This window comes from Eurytemora carolleeae, unplaced genomic scaffold (genome assembly GCF_000591075.1).
Source record: "Eurytemora carolleeae unplaced genomic scaffold, Eaff_2.0 scaffold376, whole genome shotgun sequence".
In the NCBI taxonomy this organism is placed as follows: domain Eukaryota; kingdom Metazoa; phylum Arthropoda; class Copepoda; order Calanoida; family Temoridae; genus Eurytemora; species Eurytemora carolleeae.
Window position 1 is genome coordinate 1 of NW_019396529.1, and position 26,212 is coordinate 26,212.

The following is a 26,212-nucleotide window of genomic DNA, read 5'->3' on the forward strand; positions in this document are numbered from 1 at the left end:
CGTTTTCAGACTCTAAAACAGGGTCGTTTGTTCTATGCGGGGCACATAAAACGGTACAAATTTGCACCAGGTGCCGCATATCACACTTTTTTTACTCACCCTGTATACCAGTTTTTAATTATAATTAGCTGAGAAACTTGTCTTCACAGAAAGGTCTAAAACGTGGAGAATAATTTGTCTTAATAACACGTTGTGAGTATATTATCTTACTTAAAACTCTAACTTGTAGGCATAAAAAAAAGGTTCTTACTTAAAACGTGCAGAATAGCTTGTCTTAATAGCACGTTAGTGGGTGAGCTCGTTTCTTACTTAAACTTGGAGACTAACTTGTATTTCAAAAAGAAAGGTTCCTACTGAAACGTGCTCACTAGCTTTTCCTTTTAATTTATAGAGTTATGTTCTTCCTCAACCTAGTCCTAATTGTAATTTAAGGGATAGGTTTTTACTTAAAACGTTCTCAGGAACTTGTCTTAAAAGAACCTTCACAAAGATAGGTTTTTATTTAAAACGTTCTGTGAAATTTGTCTTAAAAGAACCTTCACAAAGATAGGTTTTCACTTAAAACGTTCAAAGGAACTTGTCTTAAAAGAACCTTCACAAAAAAGGTTTTTTAAAACGTTCTCAGGAACTTGTCTTAATAGAACCTTCATAAAGTAGGTTTATACTTAAAACGTTCTCAGGAACTTGTCTTAATAGAACCTTCACAAAGTAGGTTTATACTTAAAACGTTCTGAGGAATTTGTCTTAATAGAACCTTCACAAAAATAGTTTATTTTAAACGTTCTCAGGAACTTGTTTTAAAACGTTCTCATGGAACTTGTCTAATAAAATCGTTTATAAAGCTAGGTTTTTACTTAAAACGTTCTCGGGAACACTTGTCTTAAAATAATCTTCACACAGTAGGTTTTTATTTAAAACGTTCTCAGGAATTTGTCTTAATAGAACCTTCACAAAAATAGTTTTTTTAAACGTTCTCAGGAACTTGTCTTAATAGAACCTTCACAAAGTAGGTTTTTACTTATAATATTCTCAGGAATTTGTCTTAATAGAACCTTCACAAAAATAGTTTTTTTTTAAACGTTCTCAGGAACTTGTCTTAATAGAACCTTCACACAGTAGGTTTTTATTAATGTAAACGTTCTCAGGAACTTGTCTAATAAAAACCTTTACAAAGCTAGGTTTTTACTTAAAACGTTCTCAGGAACTTGTCTTAAGATAAACTTCTCAAAGCTAGGTTTTTACTTAAAACGTTCTCAGGAACTTGTCTTTAAATAAACTTCTCGAAGCTAGGTTTTTACTTAAAACGTTCTCAGGAAATTGTCATAATAGAACCTTCTCAAAGCTAGGTTTTTACTTAAAATGTTATCATGAACTAGGTTCTTACTTAAAACATGCAGAGTAATTTGTCTTAATTGAACCTTCACAAAGCTAGGTTCTTACTTAAAACGTTCTCAGGAACTAGGTTCTTTTTTAAAACATGCAGAGCAATTTGTCTTAATAGAATTCCTTCACAAAGCTAGGTTCTTACTTAAAACGTGCTGGGGAGTTTTTCCTGATAGAACCTTTGCAAAGACAGGTTCTTAATTAAAACTTTCTCAGAAACTTGTTTTAAGATAAGGTCTTACTTAAAACGTGTACACTGTACAGAGTAATTTGTCTTTAGAGCACATTAAAAAGCAAATTTATTTAATTCTTAAAACGTACTTTTTCACTGCATCAACCCATTAACATTTTGAAACAACAATAATATAATAAAATATTGTAAGACACTTTTGTTCAGCTTGTTATGCCGGCGTTCGCTGGAATGGAAGACTTTTTAAAGTTTTTTAAAAAGGCTTACACTGTAAGGTAATTCAGACCTAAGTTAAACTTTAACTTATTTTAAATTAACTAGCCTTAGAGGGCGCTTCGCGCCCATCTTCTAAATTAATTGTGAACATGTTCTCTTTGTGTACATCGTAAATCAAAACAAAAATAATTCGCGGATTTTCACAAAAAATTTCGTGGATTTTCAAAATTTTAAAGAATTTAATGAAGATCGAATTTTGATGGAGACAAATATTTAAAATTTCAATCATTCATAAACCTTCCCTGGAGTCCCTAGATGTCCCACCAAAAATTTTGGCCCGTTCGGTTCAGCCGTTTTGACGTTTATTGGACACAAACAGACAGACAGACAGACAGACAGACAAACAGACAGACAAGCCAAATTTATATATAGATTGTACACATTTTAATATGCAAAGCTATTTCTTTGTTTATATGATGTTACATTGAACATTTTTATTGTTAATATTTACAGTCATTTAAAATTTTCATACTGTGATAACCAGAAAACAATGTAATAGGAAGACGACATTGGAATAATATTTAAATGTATGTAATGTTGTCACATAGAATAAAGTTTTACTAGACCCGTAATGAATCACTAATGTAGCGAATGTGCACGTCTGTTTACAATGCATAACTGCTGTGTCTCCTGCTCGTCGGACTTTTTAAAGTTACGTCTTGATTCTAAAAGTCGTCTTCTATTTTAGAGTTTTATTGTTATCACTGTAAAACAAAAAATATTTTAGTCAGAGTTTTCCTTCTGGTGACGGATTCAACACGTTAGATCAGGAAAAAGTCTTGAAACAATTTTCTTTTTTTATCAAAAACAATGTTATCACAAAAATTGGTTTAATAATCAAATAATAAATTAGCATTCCTTTATAAAAAGTTTTTTTTGGTATACAACAATTTTCATTTAATCCCTATCCTCTTTTAAAAATATTAAAAAATAATAAAAATAATTTGTTATTTTTTACAATGGATTATAATTTGTATGAGAGTAAATGATACATTTATATTTACAAAAACAAGACTTTTGCTTTATATTCAACATTTAGTTAGGTAACTTTTTAACTAATGGTTAAATTCGACCAACATAAAAACTAAAGTTCCTGCATATTATTGAAATTATATTTCAGACAAATTGGCGCAAGTATGATGTACATTTATAAAATAAACTCAATTCTAAACTGAAACTATTTTTTTTTAGAAACTCTTATAATATTAAAAATTGGAGAACCACAGAAATCCATAAAATTTTTAAAACTTTAGCAGAGAAATATTTTTTCATATATTGTTTGAGCTTCAAAATGTTTACACATTTTTACCAAATTTTGGCGTAAAAAAGATACATTTTTAAATTGGTTCTTTAAATAATTATAGGAATTTCTTATAGACACTGCGTAATCGTAACTTCAATCACAAATAGAAACATGTTAAATTATTTAAAAAAACAAACTTATTGTGGATCTTCTACATATGGTACTTGCGCATCTCTTCTGCAGATACAAAGATTGAAAATGCTCAGTATTAAACATTTTTAAATCTAGAAAACAGCAATAAGTAAATTGATAAGATAAGTAAATTGATAATATTTATTCTAGTCCGAATCCAGGACGGTATTCCTGCAGAATACAGGTTTCCTTGTCATACATCGCACAGGAACTTTTATTACGGTCAACCTACAGATGTCAGGTACTTGAAGGTCAACTTAAAGATGTCAGGTACGTAAAGGTCAACCTAAAGATGTCAGGTACGTAAAGGTCAACCTACAGATGTCAGGTACTTAAAGGTCAACTTACAGATGTTAGGTACTTAAAGGTCAACCTACAGATGTCAGGTACGTAAAGGTCAACCTATAGATGTCAGGTACTTAAAGGTCAACCTGCTGATGTCAGGTACTTAAAGGTCAACCTGCTGATGTTAGGTATTTAAAGGTTAGCCTGCTGATACTCAAAGTCATTGTTCACATAGTTGAATAACAAGTTAAATCAAATCAGGCTATTTTTACAAATTTTGGACTTTAAATATCCGTCTTCACAATCAAAAAAGTCGGCTGTCCCCCCAGCATCTACTTGCATCCTTGTATTGATTATGTGATACTAGGGATTGGAAATACAATGTTATATTCTTACGAATTTAATTATTTAGCGCAATAATTTTCATCTTTTTTTAAAAGAAAATGTAGAGTGTATAGATGTAACTGCAAGGAACTTATTATTTATAAAGTGGCATGTCTCCGATTCACAACGGTACCCTTAAAATCTTTGTCTGGTCAAGAATCCATGAGATATCTTCTTCCATCTGATTTTCTGTAAAAAAACTAAATAATATAAAGGGTGTTAAAAAAAAACATTTTTTTTCTCACAGGCTCGATTATTACCTAATCATAATTTAAGATGATAGATTTAAAATGTTAGGACTCCATGGTTAACAAATTATCGGATTTGGTCAACCCTGCTCTGAATAAATGCTTTTTTTCTCTTAATGATAGAACCAATCAGCCTACCCCGCTGGGATTTCCTATTCTCGCCACATTGCTTCAGTTGACATTCAGTTAACATTTCTTCCTTGGCAACCTTGGCCCAAATATTCAATACTAGGCCGGACATTCTAAAACTTAATGGACATTGTCAGGTGTAAACCGAACTTTGATTGAAGCTATTTCTGACATTATTTATCTTTTAATTGTATTTATCAACAAAGAAATTGAGTTTTTGCCACAACCTCAAATTTTCTAATCTCTATATCTTTGCTACCAGATGGCGTAAACCGATGCTATTTTAAACTTAGACTATTCGATCTAACAGAATTCATTGTTTAAAATATCAAAAGTCTACACTCTACAACATCGGGTTGCAAAGATATAGGGGGTAATCAGTTAGAGTTTGTAGCAAAAACTCGTTTCCTTTCAAGTAATTCCAAGAATACTTTATGAAAAATCAGCCAAAGAAACTGAATTTTTGCCCCAAACTCTGATTTTTTAATGCCTCTAAAAACTCAAATACGGATAAGAAATTTTTTTTTTCTAGTCATTGGATCGAGATGTAACTATCATCTTTTCTTTTTCTTCCAAAATGTTGAAGATTTATTATTCTCATTTAGATTTATTGGTCCGCGGAACATTGCTGTGGTTGGCGCTATTGGAGATTCGGTTTTAGGAAATATTACAAATATATATCTTGAGAAAAAAATAAATCCAAATATCTACAGGAATCAAACTAAATATATTTAAAATTAATTTTATCTATCTAATTCAAATTCTTAAATATACTAAAGATTTGATTCTAGAATGTTTAAAAGAAATATTAGAAAAATATCTTAAGAAAAAAGAAATATATTCAAATATCTAAAGGAATTAATTGATATTAGATAAATATTTCTAAATTGATATAAAACATTTAAAAATCTACCTACATTTGAAAATATAAAACAGATTTGAATTTGAATTACAAATATTTAAAAATTTTAAGAAATTAAAAAAAAAATCTCTAAATTTAATATTCAGTAGCAAAAAAATCTCTAAATTCTAGTTGTTCCATGTTTGGGACCCAACAAAGCCGAGGCAATGTAATATTCCCTTTTGTAGTGATGCAATGTAAATATCAAAGATTCAATTAGTGTAATAGTTTAAAATTTAAGAACAGTTTATTTGGGTTTAGGTTTTTTACGTTCCCCTAAAAGTCGGGCCCCAATTAATATTTTATTTCTTATTTTGAAATATTGAGTTTAGCTGGAACCGGTTCTCTGGCTAGAAGTCCTCTGGAAGCTTACACACGATATCCTGAACAATCTTTTGCTATAGGTACAAACCAGTATAGGTACAAACCAGTATAGGTACAAACCAGTATGTACACAACCTTTAAAGGAAGTTTTAGAGACTTGAAAAAATATAGTCATCAGTACTTTTTCGTCACGATCCAAAGAAAATAAAAATCGTTTTTTTATCCAATTTATTAATGATTTCTACATAGAAAAATAGGGTAAAGAATAATTACCACCGGCCCCAAGTATTTCTTATAAAACATGTTTCTCATTCTTTGAAAATTTAAGATCATTTCCTTCAGTCCTCTAAACCAATTTTTTTTTTTTTTTTTAATGCTTATTAATATTCAATAGTTCAATAAAGTTTCCTCTAAATCTAAATAGTTTAAATATGAATTTTTTTAAAAATCTAAAATATTATGAAATATCAACTATACACGAATGCATCGAAAAATTATTGATGATTATAGCTTGTAATATCTAAATGATTTGTTTGGAATTAAATTGATCTTTATGGTCCGAGTTGAATATTGCAACTTTCTGAACTTGTATGGATGCTACGTTCTTCGGTATGTGACGTTTTTAATAATTTTCTTTTTATAGACAGTACACATAGAAATAAGATTATTAGCGATCACCATCGACAATTTTTCGCTGTAAGTCTATACTCCCCTTACATTTTTCGCGAACACTCTCTTTAAAGCTGCTTTGTTTTCAAATATCTTGTATGATTTATAGGAGGAGGGAAAACATGGAGGGAATACCTAACCATACCAAATATACTTAGAGAATATAATCCAAACCTACAGGGTTACTCTACAGGTACTCTATAGGACTCCTGATACTTTAGCACTATCCTAGTACTCTAGTACTATACTAGACAGATATAGGTTTAACTCTAGTACTATACTAGACAAATGCAGGTATTCTAGAACAATGCTAGATAGATATTTGTACTCTAGTACTGTACTAGACAGATACAGATACTCTAATACTATACTAGACAGATACAGGTACTCTAGTACTAAACTAGACAGATACAGGTACTCTAGTACTAAACTAGACAAATACAGGTACTGTAGTACTGTATTAGTCAGGTATATGTACTCTAGTACTATACTATAAAGATTCAGGTACTCTAGTTCTATTCTAGACAGATACAATACAGGTACTCTAATACTATACTATGCAGGTACAGGTTCTCTAGCATTATACTAGAAAGATATACAGGTATTCTAGTACTATACTAGACAGATACAGGAACTCTAGTACTAGACTAGAAATATGCAGGTACTCTAGAACTGTACTAGACATACAGGTACTCTAGTACTATACTAGACAAATACAGGTACTCTAGTACTATACTAGAGAGATAGGGGTACTCTAGTACTATGGTACAGGTACTCTAGTATTATACTATAAAGATTCAGATACACTAGTACTACTAGACCGATACAATACACGTACTCTAGTACTATACTAGACAGGTACAGGTATTATAGTACTATACTAGAAAGATATACAGGTACTCTTGTACTATACTAGACAGATTCAGGTACTTTAGTACTAGACTAGACATATGCAGTACTCTAGAACTGTACTACAGGTACTTTAGTACTTGACAACAAAAATCAAACATTTTTTTTTTCCAGGATCATTTGGAGGCACTGGGCTTAACTTTGCAAAACCAGGAGCTATGGCCAAGGTTTAAAATCTTTATTTTAAGGATAAAAATACTTTTATTATTTCTTAAATTATTCACGATGTTGATAAATAAATTTAACTTATTTTACTCAGTTTACAAAGTGAAGAAAACGCATACTAGAAAATAATCTATTTAAATTTAAATTTTGTTAAAAACTTTTTCTATAACGAATAACGATTAATATCTATTGGGGGGGGGGGGGCACTATGGCATACCTCTAAACCAATACTTTGAAAAATAGAATATGAAATATCAAGCCAAGAAATTGATGGAGGAAATGATCAGCTCTAAAAATATCAGCTTTAAGGAAGACTGGAAGGTAAAAAAATGGTTTTCAAAATTTCAATCTAAAAAATTTAAATGGCTTTTAAAATTTATTTATTTCCAGCTTGTGTTTGTGCATGTGGGTGCTAATGATCTATGCAAGGAACAAAACTGAATAAATTTTACATTTTGAACTGATTCAAACTAAATGGTTGTGTTGATAGAATTGAATATATTTGGTTGGTTTAATTAAATATATTTGATTTGGATGCTAGCATTGAATATATTTGGTTTGGTAGAATTGAATATATTTGGTTTGGTTTAATTGAATATATTTGGTTTGGTAGAATCTAATATATTTGGTTTGGTAGAATTGAATATATTTGGTTTGGTTAGTATTCGTGTGTATCCTCTTCCCCTTCTGTGGATAGTTTTATTTCTTCTTTAGCCTCAGCTGTGGATATCCTGTATTCAGCTCCTAGGATAATCATTATTATTCTGTCTATACCAGGTTCTTTTTATTCTATTCTATTCTACATATGTTATGTATTCAGCTCCTAGGATAATCATTATTATTCTGTCTATACCAGGTTCTTTTTATTCTATTCTATTCTACATATCCCATGTTAAACTAAAGCTAAGTATGTCATACAAAAGTTAGTAAAAACTTGCTGAATAAGTTTGGTGTCAATTATAAGTACATAAAACTTTTATAACTTGTTCAATTTTCAACCCATAATATACAATTGAAGAAAAAAATATACATTTTGGACATGAACTAAAAATTATGCGAATTTATACTTTTCCTTTGAATCAATAAAAAACTCTGTTAGCAAATATTAAAAATACTGTAAAATATGTACTATGTACTAGGAAGTACAATTTATTTTGATAATCTAATCCTTAATACTTTTTATTTAAAATGATGTAATATAGCGCTAATTTACGGAATTTTTATGGATTTACGGTCTTTCTTTTTAAAAATGGTCGTTTGTAAAAAAATGGTCGTTTTAAAAACGACCGTTATTAAAATGTTCGTGAATTAGATTTTCATTGTCAACCATTTTGAACCAGGTTTTAAGTACCACTTTACTAAAACTTACACATACAATCGTAAATATGAAATATTTACCTAAAAAATGATGAAATATACTTTGTTGTTTATTAGAATGTTCGATTCTTTAAATAAAGCTGTAATAAAAACAATAAATTCTCTTTTTCCTACATGATTGATAATTAGTTTTAACGCATTTTACACAATATATAACTTTAGAATGCAGATCTTAAAACTTCTAACTAAATTATATTTGTTTAACCATGCAGTACTAAACCACATAATCTTTAAAGTTAGACCTTGAAACTAAAAAACGTAATTTAAACCTTGTTTATAAAAAAATTCAGTTACATATTCAAGTTATTTTTTACATGAATCAGAATAACATAACAATGTAACAAACGATATATTTTTCATTCTACTAAACATATTGAATTTATTAATTTTGATCAGTGTAAAAGCACTGCCATAATAATCTTTATATTCTCTCACATGAGTAACATAAGAGGCAGATAATTTACAGATATTTTTATGATCGAAATGATATTTACATATCATTTTTAAATGTTTAAAAAATACTTTAATGTTACTGGAAATGAATTCATGTTACAAAACAAACAAAAATTAAAAAACTCATATTTTTTTTTTAATTTCAATTTTTCTAGAACTATTGTTTTTTTTGAAAAACGATCGTATAAAAAAACGGTTGCTTCTCGTGTTATGATCGTTTTTGAAAACGATCTTAACACGAAACGAAAAATGATCGTTTTTTGATCGTTTTAAAAAGCTGACTTTAGGCTGAATCCGGTTAAATTTACAATCACTATAGCGCAATTTTGCGTGAAACGTAAGCTCGTAGTTCTGTTTGTAGATGTAAGTGGAGTTCAGGCTGCTCTTCAGCGACCTCTTGTCTGCCAGAAGATTATGCCTGTACTTTGCCCTTGTGTTGCTGGAGCAGATGCTTTACCTAGGAACCAGTTCTTACAGGTTTAATCAATTAATCAATTAATCAATTAATCAACCAATTAATTAATCAATCAGTCAATCAATTAAGCAACCCAGAAACAAGATAAAGTTGATTTTAGACGAGTTAAACTGATTTCATTCATAAAATTATCAATGTATGTGTTCATTTCCTTTGCTTAAATTAATTTTACTATTACTCCAGAAGCTTAGTGAGTATAGGACAAGCATGGAGGCCCTCTCCACCTCGGCAAGGTAAAAATATGAAATTATAACCAAATCACCTTTTTTTTACTTCTTCGCCATATTTGTTTCTAAAATTTTGCTTTATCACAATCTAACTACAGTGAGAACCAGAAAACTATGGAATAGAAAGATGACATTAGAGTAAAACTGAAATGTGTTTGAGGTCCAACCCTTATTTGTCATTGTAAAAAGTAAACAAACCCAAAACGTGCACATTCTTTTTAATAGATAATATATTTAGGTATAGAGAGAGAGAAGATGCAGCAGTAATATTTATAAAAACACCAGAATATCTTCAAATCCCGAAGGTGAAAGAAAAAAGAAAAGAAAGGATTTTATGAAATATTTTCAATTTTGTTTTAATGGAAAATAAATTGTGTGAGCATGAACTTAAATATATAGGATAAAAGCTTGAAGGTGCAGTTACATCCTTTCAAGAATACTAATCTATTCCCAGACCTTGCTTACTTAGGTGATTTATTTTATAAGTACATTTTCAAACTCAAAATCTTCAAAACCCAAATTTAAAGACTATAGCACGCTGATTTAGCTGTCAGATTCATTGTCAGTTAGTCCTTACTTGACAACCCATTTTTAACCATTAAATGTAGATTTTTAGTATTTCTTATTTTTTAAAATTTTAAACGGCTAACCGTTTTAACTTTTTACTTACCATACAGCCCAGCACACTAAAATTTATTTAATTTTGAGTGAAGACGACAAATGACAGAAAAAAGTTGTTCAAAATTGGAAAACTAGTCTTTTAGATTAATCATTAAAAACTAAAACATTTCTGAATTTCAGCTCCCGATTGTTTTCATCCCAGTCAAAAACTCAATGCTTTAGGTAAATTATGAATGTTGTGACCCTACATTTAAATAGAACATTCCGATTCACAACGGTCTCCTTTAAATCGATATCATGATTAAACTAATATATACATTTTTAATGTAAAGCTGCAGGGATGGTTTGGGAAGAACTTTTCACTGGAACCCCTGGTAAACAACCAACAGGTGATTTGAAGACATTTAAATAACTGATGAAATAGGTAACAGATAACAGATGAATAATCAGCAAAAACAGGAAAAAAGATTACATGAAAACTGAGATAACAGATGACCGATAAACAAATGATAGGAAAACAGATGATAAGTAAACAGATGACTGATAAACAAATATTTAAACAGATGACAGTTAAACAGATGATGGCTAAACAGATGATAGGTAAAAATATGATAGGTAAACAGATGACTGATAAACAAATGATATTTAAACAGGTGACAGGTAAACAGATGATAGGTAAACAGATGATAGGTAAAAAGATGATAGATAAACAGATGAAAGGAAAACAGAGGATAGGTAAATTGATGACATGTAAACAGATAACAGGAAACAGATGAAAGGTAAACATATGATAGGTAAACAGATGATAGGTAAACACATGACAGGTACACAGATGATAGGTAAACAGATGATAGATAAACAGATGATAGGTAACCAAATGACAGGTAAACAAATTATAGATAAACAGATGAAAGGTAAACAGATGATAGGTAAACAGATGGTAGATAAACAGATGATAGAAAAACAGATGATAGATAAACAGATGATATGTAAACAGATGACAGGTAAATATATGATAGGTATACATATGATTGGTAAACAGATAACAGGTAAACAGATGACAGGTAAACAGATGATGGGTAAACAGATGAAAGGTAAACAGATGATTGGTAAACAGATAACAGGTAAACAGATGAAAGGTAAACAGATGATAGGTAAACAGAAGGTAGATAAACAGATGATAGATAAACAGATAATAGATAAACAGATTATAGGTAAACAGATGACAGGTAAACAGATGAAAGGTAAACAGATTATAGGTAATCAGATTATAGATAAACATATGATGGAAAAACAGATGACAGGTAAACAGATGACAGGTAAAAAGATTAAAGGTAAACAGATGATAGGTAAACAGATGATAGATAAACAGATGACAGGTAAACAGATTATAGGTAAACAGATTATAGGTAAACAGATTATAGGTAAACAGATTATAGGTAAACAGATGACAGGTAAACAGATGATAAGTAAACAGATGATAGATAACAAATTACGGAAAAACAGATGACTGATAAGCAAATGACAGGAAAACAGATGAAATGTAAACTAATAAACAGATGACAAGTAAACAAATGACAGGTAAAAAGATCACAGGTAAACAGATGACATGCAAAGAGATAATAGGTAAACAGATGATAGGTAAACAGATGACAGGTAAACAGATGACAGGTAAACAGATGACATGTAAAGAGATGATAGGTAAACAGATGATAGGTAAACAGATTACTGTTCTGTTTCTAAGGTTCTGAAGATGGGTTAGGAACCGGACAACATCTGTTTTGTCCGTCAGCTGAGCAGCCATACTTCAAGGTCAAGCAGAAGCAGGAGTAGCGGGAGTAGCAGGAGTAGCATGGCGGATGGTGTTAAATCATAAATATTTTGTTAACTGATTTTGTTATATTTTCTTATATTTAATAAATTATTGAACAATTTTTGGTTTTCATAGTATTCATTTATTTTGAAGTTGAAAGCAATCATACTTTTACTATTGTACATTATCTAAACTAAACCTAAAGGTTGGTGCCTCCATCATGTAAACTAAACCTAAAGGTTGGTGCCTCCATCATGTAAGCTAAAGCTAAAGGTTGGTGCCTCATTCATGTAAACTAAACCTTAAGGTTGGTGCCTCCATCATGTAAACTAAAGCTAAAGGTTGGGGTCTCCATCATGTAACTTAAGCTAAAGGTTGGGGCCTCCATCATGTAAACTTAAGCAAAAGGTTGGTGCCTCCATCATGTAAACTTAAGCAAACGGTTGGTGCCTCCATCATGTAAGCTTAAGCAAACGGTTGGTGCCTCCCTCATGTAAACTTAAGCAAACGGTTGGTGCCTCCATCATGTAAACTAAACCTAAAGGTTGGTGCCTCCATCATGTAACTTAAGCTAAAGGTTGGGGGTCAAATTTAAATGTGACTGATTACGACTGTTATGAACTACAGGGTGTACCACGAAAATTGGCTGTTTGTGAATAGTTTTGAATTTGCTGTATAATATTTTTTATTATTATCTTTGGTATCAAACAACTTAACAAGTTATGGAAGAAGACATTTTACACTTTTCACGAACTGTCGTGTTTCGTACAACATCCTGTATAGTTATATAAAAAATAACGATTATTGTAAACAGTTATTAAGTGTAAAGGATCTTGTTAAGAACTGAAACTTTTCGTGATACTTTGACTTATACGGGAAAAATTCATTTAAAAAATCAGTAGTAAAGCTGATTTAATAAACATTTTTGTGCAATGCGTTGTTTGGTTTAATTGATCCTTGTTTTAAAATTAATTTTTAAACAATAACATTCAACACATAACTCTCCGCAGTTCTTTTCAGGAAATCAAGATCTGCAATAATTCTACATTGGTAGGCGATTATAATGATACAGTGAAGACGACTTTTTATTTATGATTGATACCAAGCTTTTTTGAATTACAAGTTTATAAGTTATCAAAGAGAAGATTCTTAAATTGACAGCTTCTCTTGAATTTTATGTTTATATTTAGCCATTTGAATAAAAATAAAAATCGAAAGTCGTCTTCATTGTATTGATATAATCGCCTATCACCGTATAAAAACAGATAGGTAAACCATAATAAATAAAAATATTTAATAAGATTCGTTTGTTTTTAAAATGGGAAAATATTAAATGTTTAATTCACACTTAAAAAATGTATTTTTTTACTGTGTAATTGATAATAAATTAATCAAACATAATGTAAAATTTAAACAAAGTTCAGTCTCTTTGACTTTGTTCTTTACGGATTTTCTTTGCATCAAACATGATTGTGTAAACCTTTAATATTTTAAACTAAGACTGATTCATATTTTTACCTATTAATTGTCTCCTGTAGTAAATGCCATACTCTTAAAAGTTCGTCCCAAACTGTATCAGTCCAGGTACAACCCTTCCGCTTTCGAAGTCAACCAGGACGCAATCCACAGAGTTCATACCTGTGAACTATCAACGCCAATACCACTGGGTGCGATCTCTGTAGCTATCCTACAAGCTATTACTCAGGCTCTAAATGCCACACAGGGACACAAGCGTAGCTATCAAACAAGCTATTGCTCTGGCTCAAATGCCACGCAGGGAGACAAGCCATTGCTATCAATCAAGTTCTTACTCCAGCTCTAAATGTCACACAAGCGTAGCTATCACACAAGCTTTTTCTCTAGATCTAAATGCCACACAGGGACACAAGCGCAGCTATCAACCAAGCTATTAACCCAGCTCTAAATGCCACACAGGAACACAAGCGTAGCTATCAACCAAGCTATTAATCCAGCTCTAAATGCAACACAGGGACACAAGCGTAGCTATCAACCAAGCTCTTAATCCAGCTCTAAATGCCACACAGGGACACAAGCGTAGCTATCAACCAAGCTAATATTCCAGCTCTAAATGCCACACTGGACACCAGCATTGGCTATCTATCAAGCCCTTAGTCGATCTTTACCCTATCATGACGTAAGCTCTCAACCCAAATACTCAACGGTAGTGCAATTTCTCTACACTGTGATCAAAGCGGAGTTCTGATTCTAACTAACTGAATTTAAGGTTTATAGGTTACAAGTTAAAATAATAGACGTAATTACAATTCCTATGTTGTTATCTATATCACATGATTTAACCCTATTCCTGCTGGGGGGGGGTCCATTTGACCTCCCCCCTGTAGTTTTTTTTACATAACTAAAAAAGTATTGGTCTGAAGATGTTGAAATTTTCTGACTTTTCCTACATACCCAAAGCCCTCCCTTTAGGTAAAAACCTGGCTTTAATACTAACTGCCTAAGTCCTTAGGCTTACTGCCTGAATGACTGTTTTTTTCCTGTAACAAACTAAATCTTTGTTTTGACCCACTTCAACTTGTCAGATTTTGATAAAATTTAGCTTTTAGGAAAACCTTTGACTTAAGGAAACGAATTGCACAAGTTTTGCGAAAAATAATCACAAATTTTTTGCAAACAACCTGTCAAAGGAAATTTGCACATTTTTAGTTTTTCTTGATTAAAAATCAGGTTATTTAAAATTTTGCAAATTTTTTGGCATATTTGAAATGGCATTGTCAAGGGCTTTTCAAAAATGTATAATTTTTCATTTTTTGGATAAATTTTCTTTTGCAAACTATATAACTGGATTTTGCGATAAAATCTTTAATGCTACATATTCAATAAGAACACAGTTTAAAATGAATAATGGGGTTTTTATGAACAAACATCGATCATTAATAATGTACAACGTACTGCAAATTTACGGAATATCATATAACCCGATATTTATTACACTACGACATCATGTTGAAAATATATAGGGATTATAGAACAAAATATATAAGAAAAAACTGTGTTTAAAGTGTAACAAATATGTCTTATCTTATCTTATCCATGTTGGAGTAACTTCTTTACATCCTACATGTGTCTTGAGTTTATATTATTTTAGTGGTTGCATTTTGTTAAAATTGAACCCTGTAATTTAAAGCCAAGGTTTGCATTAATTCGGTGGTTGAATAAATTTGTTAAACACTAAATGGGTATGGGTCTACATTAATTCAATAATTGCATTAGTTGCATTACACTCATGAATATGGGGTTTACATTAGTTCAATAATTACATTAGTTGCATTACACTCATGAATATGGGGTTAACATTAGTTTAATAATTGCATTAGTTGCATTACACTCATGAATATGGGGTTTACACTATTTCAATAATTGCATTAGTTGCATTACACTTATGCATATGGGGTTTACATTATTTCAATAATTGCATTATTTGCATTACACTCATGAATATGGGGTTAACATTATTTCAATAATTGCATTAGTTGCATTACACTCATGAATATGGCGTTTACATTAGTTCAATAATTGCATTAGTTGCATTAAACTCATGAATATGGGGTTTACATTAATTCAATAATTGCAATAGTTGCATTACACTCATGAATATGGGATTTACATTAATTCAATAATTGCATTAGTTGCATTACGCTCATGAATATAGGGTTTACATTAATTCAATAACTGCGTTATTAGTTGCAATACACTCATGAGTCATGAATATGGGGTTTAAATTAATTTAATAACTGCATTAGTTGCATTACACTCATGAATATGGGGTTTACATTAGTTCAATAATTGCATTAGTTGCATTACACTTATGCATATGGGGTTTACATTAGTTCAACAATTGCATTAGTTGCATTACACTAATGAATATGGGGTTTACATAAGTTCAATAATTGCATTTGTTGCATTACACTCATGAATATGGGGTTTACATTAGTTTAATAATTGCTATAATTAATTTGGTTAATTGCACTGCATGTGTAAATAGAATGAGATTGACCCGCTTCCTGGTATTTGTGTGTCTAATATCTAGTGGATTTAATAAATTATATCTAATAAGGATCAAGGTAATTATTAAATATATTCAGATAACAAATATTATATTTAAAGGGACTGTAAACGTAATTTCAAGTGACCCACCATGCTCGATTCACAACGATACCCTTGAAATCATTATCTGAACAAAAATGTGGAAGATAATTTCTATATGTTTTCCAGTAGTAAAAATATACAACTGTTACTTTTGTAGAGAAACCACAATAGAAAATAATCAGCTTTCTAAATTCAGGGGAAGAAAGTTCAAAACCATTCTTATGTTCCAAACCTGACACTGAGTGTCAGGTTTGCCACAAATATTATGATCAACGTTTTAGTAACACTTCTTGTTATAAATTAAAGAAATTATTTCCAACATTTTATTAAGCACGAAGAGAACTACAAATAACACTATCACGCACCCCTTGCCCTTTAGTGAATGTAAATTCAACCTAAAGTCTGACTGCGTTAACATTGCTGCACCGGCTAGACCTATTGAGTGTCCCGGCTCAGAAATTCAAATGTGCAACAGCTGCCCGTGCTATTTACTTCTTTTTTAAAATTAAAGTCGGATACCATTTTCAATTAAAGCCCGAATATCATTATCAATTAAAACCCTGGATATCATTTTCAATTAAAACCCGGATACCATTTTCAATTAAACCCCGGATAACATTTTCAATTAAACCCATGATACCATTTTCAATTAAACCCCGGATACCATTTTCAATTAAACCCCAGATACCATTTTCAATTAAACCCCAGATACCATTTTCCATTAAACCCCGGATACCATTTTCCAAACAACAAGGTTTTCCATTTTCGCGCATATTCAACAATTTAGAACAAACCGCAGTTTAATGATTAACAAGGTACCTCCCTTTCAATAAAAAATTTCCTGCATTTTCTGTTCAATTCAATTTTAAATATCAATATTAGAATGTTTTAATGTTTTAAGTCGTTATATTTTGAAATATATGAACAGAATATATTAATTGCATTTTTATAGTTTCATTATTTAAATTCTACTGTATACAAAAACGTGTATTGTTACCAAATTGTGTAAATGCTTGAAAATACTTTTGGTTCAAATCTGTTAAATGTCTCAAAATCGCAACATGTTCCAAAACGTGTTTTGCGCCCAAACTTTGAATTTGCTTAAAAAAATTGACATGTTCTAAATAAGTTTTATTTATCTGTAGGGGTTTAGTACTCAAATTTTTTTCTGAATTAAAATATGCAGACGGTTTTTTACTTCTCGGCTTAAATTAAGAAATGTAAACACTCAAAAGGGTAATTTTTTGGCCTAAACCTGACACTCAGTGTCAGTTCTGGGCCAAATCACGGTTTGGAACTTTCTTCCCCTGAAATCATAAAAACATGTCAATCAAATTCGACAAATCTTTCACGAGTAAATCTTTCACTTGGCACTTTCTTGATAAATATTTACTTGAAATTACGCATTTACAATAAGTAAAAGATTAAAGAAGTATAAATGAAGAAACAAATTTTGTTACTTTTTTATCTGATAATTCTTAGAAGAGAATTTGTTACAAGTCCACCGCACGGCCCATGAATTCTAAAACCATTAAAACGTTTTTATAATTATAATTTATAATTTATATAATTTATAATTTTATTATATAATACATTTTTATGTTTTTAAATCTAAAACATTTTTGTGTAAATAATAATTGTTTTTCAGAGTAATAATAATCTTGATAACTTGCCGAGAAAAATCAATCTAGCAGCAAACCCAACTAATTCAAAGACATGGCAGGACTATACGGACTATAAGGACTACGTAACGGGTATGTACTTTTTTCAAATCAAGGGAATTTTCTAAAATGTAAGAAATGAGCTATGACTGTAGGTTTCGAATTCTTTTCTTTGTACTTTGAAAATGTGTATATACGACATATACTAGCTGCGCAATATGCGCAGTAAAATTGTTTCTTTTTTAGGGGTGAAATTTGCTAGTTTAAAAACTTTAACAATAAAAGGCCATTTTGGATTAAAATCCATGAAATTCTTTTATTTATGGGACTTTTTTTGTAATTGTAAGTAACCCTCTCTTTAAAGAGAGAATGCCCAATTCACAACGAAACCCTTATAATCTTTTTCTGATTAATAATCTGAAAGTTAACGTGCAGGTTTTCTTCCTTGAAGAGCGTGGAATTTTAATAATTTCTACATTGTTTTTCTGCCACAGAAATGCGTGTATATCACTTTTGCAGAGAAACGACAATTGGACATAATCAATTTTCAATATTCTGACCATGAATACAAAGACAAGGCTTTTAAGGGTATCGTTATGGATTGGAAATGCCAAGCACGATATAATTTTCTTCTTCTAACTATCCAGCTTTTTGTTATATACCATCAAGAGAATGTGAAAAACCCTCTTTAAACAATGGTTTTCTAGCCAGTTTACAGATTTTGAATTAAAATTATCTGATATTTTTTGAAAAATATGATATTATTGTAAACTTACTTGATAGGTTATTGATCAAAATCCTGCAAGCAAAACTGAAGAGGTTTACTACGTGGAGAACATGCCTGCCTTCAAAATTCTAATTTTTACATATAAAAATATGTGTATTGGCATGTCTTTCAATATAGTTACAAATTAGATTTAAATACTGTATTATATTTTTTTTCTGGGGATTCAGTCGACAACCCCCAACGGAGGGTTAGTACCATTTTGCCTAGTACACTTTCGTCTAGACTTCGCCTATCATACACATTCGCCTATGTACACATTCGCTTGTATAACATTTTGTCAGCATAACAGTTTGCCTACTTATCAATTTGCCTATATAACATTTGATTGATGATTTGAGTGTATTTTTTGTCTACATTTTGATAATATTAATGCATAATAGCCTCCGCTATGCAGTGACCGAGCCTCCACCATACAGAACAGCTTTTTTAAATCTTTTTAAATCTTTAAAGATTTTTTAAAGATTAGAAGTATTTATCAGTTATCATAAATACTTCCTAATTATGACTAATAAAGTGGTATACGAAACTTCTAACATTCTTTACAAAAAACAATTTGAATTGAATTTAATTTCATCTTTTATAATCTTTGATTTATAAGTAATACCTTTTTTTGTAGTTCAAATTAAAATTAGTTGTATATTTTATTTAAATCTTAACATTTTTCAAATAAAGGTATTGTTAAAATCAAAGTTTACAACAAAACAAACAAAATTTACGCCAGAAATATTTCTCCAAATATCTTCCTTTCTGAGTAAGAAATGTTTAAAGTTTTAGATTAAATCTTAAAAAACACTTTATGAGTCCATATATGTTTTTAAATCATGACAATCAATTAATAAATCTAATCTTTAGTAAAATTCTTATGCCACATACGTCTAAAAAAATTTTTAACATTTTCATAACACATAAAAACCAAGATTTAAAAAAAGCTGTTCTGTATGATGGAGGCTCGTTCACTGCATGCAGATCGACACAGTTTGCATAAGCGGAGACTTAGTCTGCATGGTGGAGGCTCGTTCTGCCTAGCAAATCTAGGGAGGCTCGTGTTTGCATAGCAGAGGCTCGACATGGCGTCCGGGGTTCCCTCCCTCGTCTGCATTGAATGATAGAATTCGCAAATTGTGTTCTGGTGCATTTAGTTTTTACTTCTGCCGTTTGAACTATTGACTAATATTGAACTATTGGACGGGTACCACATGTGACATGTAATTATAGTTCAAGCGACTATAATAGTTAAAACGATAACATTATTTTAAGCATTTGAACTATTGCTCATTTGATCTTTATTGTTCATTTAAACTATTAATAAAAATAGTTCAAAATGAGCCAAAAAATAGTTTAAATCAACCAAAAAATAGTTCAAATGAGCAAAACTTAATAATTCAAATGAGCCAAAAAATTGTTCATATGATCAAAAAAATAGTCATAATGAACCAAAAATAGTTCAAATGAACAAAAAAATAGCTCAAATCAGCAAATAATATATGTTCAAATGAGCAAAAAAATTCAAATGAGCAAATAAAATGGTTCAAATGCACCAAAAAATAGTTTAAATGAGCAAAATTATAGCTCAAATGAGCAATAAATAACTTCTTAAGAGCAAAAAAAAATAGTTAAGATGTGCAAAAAATAGTTCAAATTTGAAACAAAAATATAGTTCAAATGAACCAAAAAATATATAGTTCAAAATGTGCCAAAAAATACTTCAATGAGCCAAAAAAAAGTTGACACAACACTCGAGCATCTCATATTTAACACATAAATTGGTTAAAAAAAAGTTGGTCATGGCCGCAGCTCCCGGGCCCCGGCCCCGGCCTATAACAGGCCTGTCCAAGCTCTGCAGTGCTCGGTCTCCTAGCCTACTTCGTATAGCCACAGTGCACGGCCCAAAAAGTGTCTAAAGCTAACCTCCCTAAATATATATACTAATTTTTTTGAAAACTGTTGAAATTTCTTTTTCTCAAATTTAAACTATTTTTTGTTCATTTGAATAAATTGCTCATAAACTAATAAATGCTTCATTTGAAATATTTCATTCAAACTATTTTTTTGGTAATTTGAATTATTTTTCGTCCATGGTGAAATATCTTTTGATCATTTACAGGGGCGTACGAGGGGGGGGGCCGCGCCCCCCCGCCCCCCTCTACGCGTGCCCCCCCCTGAGAGGCTGAGGGGGGGCATCCATGGGGGAGGCTCTTTTAATATTACATCTGCTTGCATTTCCCTTCCTCAGGTCGGGCACAGTGGTGTACCTAGGGGGGGGGCAGTAGTTCTCTTGCCCCCCCTGGGAGTTCCAAAAATACAAAATTAAAAGGAAACTATGTTTAGAAAGTAACACCTGACAATGACAAAGACTAAGGATTTGTCTAAATTCACTGTTAATACAAGGAGAGAAAAGTTTTAGCCTTCTAGAGAATACTTCTTTACACAAGATGTTCTATGACGGAGAGCAGACTTAACGATCTTGCACTTATAGCTTTACACCCTATAAGGCTGTCATTGAAATGTTTGTGCAAGCAAATCCCAGAAAATTGTAGCTTAAAAGATTTGGTTAAAATGTAGATTGAGTAAATTCTATCTAAAAATTTCAGAAGAAATTTCGTTTATTCGTAAAAATATAATTTTTAATGATGCTGTGATTATTGATTTAGTTAGCTGTGATGGAGTTAAGTGATAAATTTATAAAGTCAAAAAGTTAGTTTTTCAAGCAAAGGAATAATTTTTAGACTCTAAGGTTAGTAACACCCAAAAAAAGTAGTCTTTTTGGTGTATTTTTATGGTGAACAAAATAAGTCCAGGTGGGAGAGGGGGGGGCAAAAAAAATTTAAAAAGGTATTAATATTTTTTCAAAAAAGGGGTTTTTAAGGGGGGGGACCAATGTTGCCAAGGGGGGGGACCAAAAAATTTTTTTGCGCGCTTACGCGCGCAACTAGTGCCCCCCCTAAACAAAAGCCCTCGTACGCCCCTGATCATTTAAACTATTTCGTATGATTATTTGAACTATATTTTTCATGAAATATATGAAATTTTAAAACCTGCATGCATATTTAATTTTAAAAGTTTAAATGAGTAATTAATGTGTTGTTTGAACTTCAGGAAATGACGTCATTATCAGTAGATAGAATTAACAATAGTTAAAACGATCAATAGTTCGAATGTTCAATAGTTCAAATGGCAGTAGTTCAGATATACGGATCCACCATTAATTCTTAAAATATAGAAAAGACGACTTCTGTTAAATAATAATAATAATATAGGCCGCGGCATTAACGCAATATTTCGTCAAAACAAAAATAGACAGATTCGGATACATTTATACTTAATTTTAAACATTCTTACCCCGTTGCAACACTATTCCAAGGTCTTATAAAGCGTAGTGTGTATAAGAGACTTGGTAATTTCCTAGTATACGATTTTTGGACCCCCCCCAAGACCCGACATTTTGTTTTTATTTCTATCTTAAAATCTAAATATTTTTTCTCGTATCGTAAAATGTTTTAATTGGCATACATACTGGATCCACTAGACTTTGTATTACAATTATTTACGAGTTTAAAAGTACAATATAATTTAGATGTGGTGGATTGCATTTTTTCAAAACCTAGATAATGTAATTTCAGATAGGATGGAGATTCCAGGCAACCCTGCTCCTCATCCAAACAATTACCCTTCAGTAATTCAACATTTAGGAACAGAACCTTATCCACATTTATTTTCTTTTCCTCCATTTTTTTTATGAAAGATCTAATCTCTAATAACTCGATCAAGTTTTATATAAAGGCTTTTTTGGGAGGGATAGATTTTCTTTTTCAGAAAATGTTATTTAATATATTAAATTATGTTCTTTAATCGTCACTGTATTGCAACATTCCTTCGATAAATTTAATAGAGAGGAAGTAGGGGTTTGAAACGCTTGTGATATTATAGAAAAATATATAGGCTTTTCCTAATTTAAAAAGTGTTCTGTTTTCTTTAGATATAGATCAAATGCTACCGGTGAAAAAGTTTTCATGTTCTGATTGCAATTATATGGCTAGATCTGCAGCATGCTTAAAACAACACAAAAGAATCAAGCACGAAGGAGTTAGATATCCTTGTGATGAGTGTGGATATGCAGCAACTATATCTTCAGATCTGAGAAAGCACAAACAAAGTATTCACGAGGGAATAAAGTATCCTTGTGATTTATGTGAATTCGCCGCCTCGACACAAAGTAATTTAAAGCATCACAAACAGAGTAAACACGAAGGAGTGAGATTCTATTGTGATCAGGAATGCTTTTATTTTAAGTAAATACTAGTTTGGAAACCCAGCTTTTCCTTGAGATAACTTACAAATGTCGACCCATTCAATTTGAAATTTAAAAACTAGGCTTTAGTTCTTTTAAGATAATTTTCCCATACCAAAATTTGAGGCAAATAAGTAAAGGGGTTCATAAGTTATGATCGGGCATTGAAACAAGCAAGCATAAATTACTACTTTATGTATATAGCTTTATAATAGACGCTTAGGCGTGTGTAAACTTGTGTATTTTTGCAGAATAGGCAAGCTAGAAAATGAGCTTTAACGGCAACATATATAATATATATACAGACACGTTCTAAATAAAAAAGTAAAAATATTCTAAATAAAGCATATGGTTAGTGTGAATATGGAGCTACTGTAATATCTGATCTTAAGAAACACAAACAAATAAAACACGAAGGATTAAGGTAATTTAGTTCATGAATTCATACATTTTGATTTGATTAGATTTGATACAATTGATATATAAATGGTACTATTGTAGTCGAAAACACCACTCGGTAAATCTTGATCGTTAAGATCATTGTAGTGATTTATTTTTGTAGTAAATATAACGAAATTGCATTGAGTTACAGGAACTGTAGGCGTAATTCAGGCGACCCAAAATGCAAAGATATCTAATATTTATGCCTGAGTCACAACGGTATGCTTAAGTTTTTATAAGCCTTTTTAAAATCAATTATGAATCAATATCAATTTTTAAAACTTTGAAAACTCATTGTTTTTAATTGTGGTTTTCCTGTAAAGTGCCTTACGCAATTCTATTGCAGGAAAACATATAGGAATTATCAGAATAAAACACTTTAAAATCTAGAAAAACAACATTATGTACCACACTATTGATCAGATAAAGGTTTCAAGTGTACCGTTGTGAATCAGGCATTGCTATCTTTGTAATGCTGGAACTGATGGTCAATTGAATGAATTACACAGTTCCTAAAATTGACATTTTGTGTGTATGGGGGAGGGGGGGTGGGAGGGATGCCATTACAGGAGTACACTAACTTATTTTGGAGTCTCATTAAATAAATGTGTGTTGCTATTTTAAAAAAATTTAAATTTCTGGATTTCTTAAGTTAAACTCACTTTCAGGAAATATTACAAATTAAATCAATCTCCTCATGTAATGTCGAAAAAGATGTAAGGGAGTTGGTTTATTATTATTAAATTGAGCTTAATTCTTTTTATTCTGTTTCTTTCATTGTTTTTTATACAACATTTATTTTTTAAAGGAACTATTTTTCAGGGTTTATTGTGATCAATGTGAATACGCTGCCACAACATCCTCCAACCTGAAGCAACACAAACAAACCAAACACGACGGAAAGCGGTATTACTGTGATCAATGTAGTTACGGCGCTACTCTTCCCTCTGATCTGAAAAAGCACAAGCAAAGCAAGCACGATGGTATACGGTATCCCTGTACCTTATGCACATATTCTGCAACTACAGTCTCAAATCTAAATCAACATGTGCTAAGTAAACATAAAGGTACGGTAGATCAAGAGTTTCAAAGAATATTTGCTTGAGATCAATATTAAATTTTAACTTTTTAGTAGCAAGTATCTCCGAGATAAATATTGCTTTGATTGAATCACTCAATAATCTTATCTCGTTTCTATCCATCTGAATTGTTGTAATATATGTATTTGCATATCATGGTATAAAACAAGCTAATAGTGGTTTTAAATCCAAGCTGGTAACCTTGTCTCATTAACGAAAGTGATTACATGAATTATGAATAGTTTTGATCGAATTTTTATTGGATTTTTTTGCTGACGATCTACTGTGTTTTTAGGATTAAAATATTTCTGCAATAAATGTGAGTATTCGACCTCTGCTCAGACAAGTTTAAACGGACACAAGAAGAAAAAACATGAATGTAGTTTATAACTAAGAATTCTAAATGTTTTCATCAAATGATTAAAGGGACTGTAAAGGAAAATGAAAGGGGGTATAGGCTGAAACCTGAGAATCAAGACAAGATCTCCCTCCAATGGTCGTGCAGAATACTGGTCACATGATACGGACGGAGACAGGTGACAATAATACTGCACTGCCATTGGTTGGAGTTCTGGTGCCATGTCTCGGGCGCATAAATATTATCAATTATATCTATTAAAAGTGAAAAATTATTAAATTCAAATAATAATAGAAGCAAACTTGAGTTTCTCAGCCCCTCTGGGATATCGTTGTTTTCAGATTAGTTGCGTATTTGTTGAATATGATCTGTTTAATACTAAGAATCTTATACAAAATCTTTCATATATACTTTTTTTGGTATAATTTTGACACAGTTTTATGTCAATTTCTCGAGACAGAAACATCAGATAGATGTCTTATAGGTATCGTTCAACTCCTGAGATCCTCAGGTTTCAGCCTTTACCCCCTTTCATTTTTCCTTTACAGTCCCTATAAGTGCATTGTTCAATGTCCTCCGTTTAAAGAATGCCATATAGAATTCCCACCTGGTTTTCGTTCTTTATCCAAGTATGGATGTTGGTTAGGTTTCTATAAAAAAGTATTGATTTTAGGGCAGCTTGTGTATTTCTGTAGGGAGATCAAAGTTATAATCTTGAGTTACATGTTTATAAAATTCTTGAAAATGGCACTCTTAGAATGAAAGGTTACTGAAAATGATGTTGTTCAGACTCGTGTATTAAATATATATACAATCTAGCAATATTGTATGTTATGAAATAGTAAAATAAATGGTATTTAATATATCGCTTCTTCACTTAAAATAGTCCTCGAGTTCTTTTATAAAAAAGAACGAATATGTTTATGATGTTCTAGGCTCATGGCTCAATACCAAGTTATTGTTATATTCAGTATTCCTATATGAAATAAACCTCGTTTTCCAAAGAATGGGAGTTGACTTGTTATTATTACAAACAATTTATTTCATTATTATTGTTCTACTTATAACTTCTGAGTATCCATATTGACAGAATAATAAAATGTTGAATAAAAGGAATTAACAAAAGGAACTTTTTGAAATATTTTTGAAAAGTAGACTTTAAATAGTTGATTTGTAAATTTTTAATTCAAATAGAGGCAAGATTCT

General features: G+C 31.0%; 2 protein-coding genes and 1 long non-coding RNA gene across 9 annotated transcripts; all 3 read left to right on the forward strand.

Annotated features, from left to right (window-relative positions):
- Window positions 1–1,781: 1,781 nt before the first annotated feature.
- LOC111704926 (phospholipase B1, membrane-associated) lies at window positions 1,782–12,385 on the forward strand. Its single transcript, XM_023477319.1, has 17 exons — window positions 1,782–1,848; window positions 2,577–2,619; window positions 3,431–3,525; window positions 4,936–4,991; window positions 5,564–5,635; window positions 6,334–6,417; window positions 7,248–7,300; window positions 7,542–7,619; window positions 7,689–7,727; window positions 7,961–8,075; window positions 9,490–9,605; window positions 9,787–9,836; window positions 10,069–10,135; window positions 10,230–10,299; window positions 10,632–10,673; window positions 10,784–10,840; window positions 12,196–12,385. Exons 1-17 carry the CDS (start codon window positions 1,787–1,789, stop codon window positions 12,282–12,284), a joined length of 1,188 nt encoding a protein of 395 aa, XP_023333087.1. The 5' UTR covers window positions 1,782–1,786; the 3' UTR covers window positions 12,285–12,385.
- Window positions 12,386–13,369: 984 nt separating this feature from the next.
- On the forward strand, window positions 13,370–18,975 carry LOC111704916 (uncharacterized). Its single transcript, XR_002765906.1, has 4 exons — window positions 13,370–13,533; window positions 16,289–16,367; window positions 18,041–18,146; window positions 18,837–18,975. It is a non-coding gene; the product is annotated as an uncharacterized LOC111704916 (long non-coding RNA).
- Window positions 18,976–22,437: 3,462 nt separating this feature from the next.
- LOC111704922 (zinc finger protein 716) lies at window positions 22,438–26,010 on the forward strand. Of its 7 annotated transcripts, none has more exons than XR_002765907.1 (6): window positions 22,438–22,529; window positions 22,817–23,112; window positions 23,485–23,552; window positions 24,392–24,636; window positions 24,944–25,184; window positions 25,680–26,010. XR_002765907.1 is itself a non-coding variant. In XM_023477313.1 (6 exons), exons 1-5 carry the CDS (start codon window positions 22,466–22,468, stop codon window positions 25,036–25,038), a joined length of 768 nt encoding a protein of 255 aa, XP_023333081.1. In that variant the 5' UTR covers window positions 22,438–22,465; the 3' UTR covers window positions 25,039–25,085; window positions 25,555–26,010. The 7 variants fall into 7 exon arrangements, 5 of the variants coding, with proteins under 5 accessions (XP_023333081.1, XP_023333083.1, XP_023333082.1 ...); XR_002765908.1 differs by having other exon boundaries at window positions 24,944–25,096; window positions 25,555–26,010; XM_023477313.1 differs by having other exon boundaries at window positions 24,944–25,085; window positions 25,555–26,010.
- The last annotated feature ends 202 nt before the right edge of the window (window positions 26,011–26,212 follow it).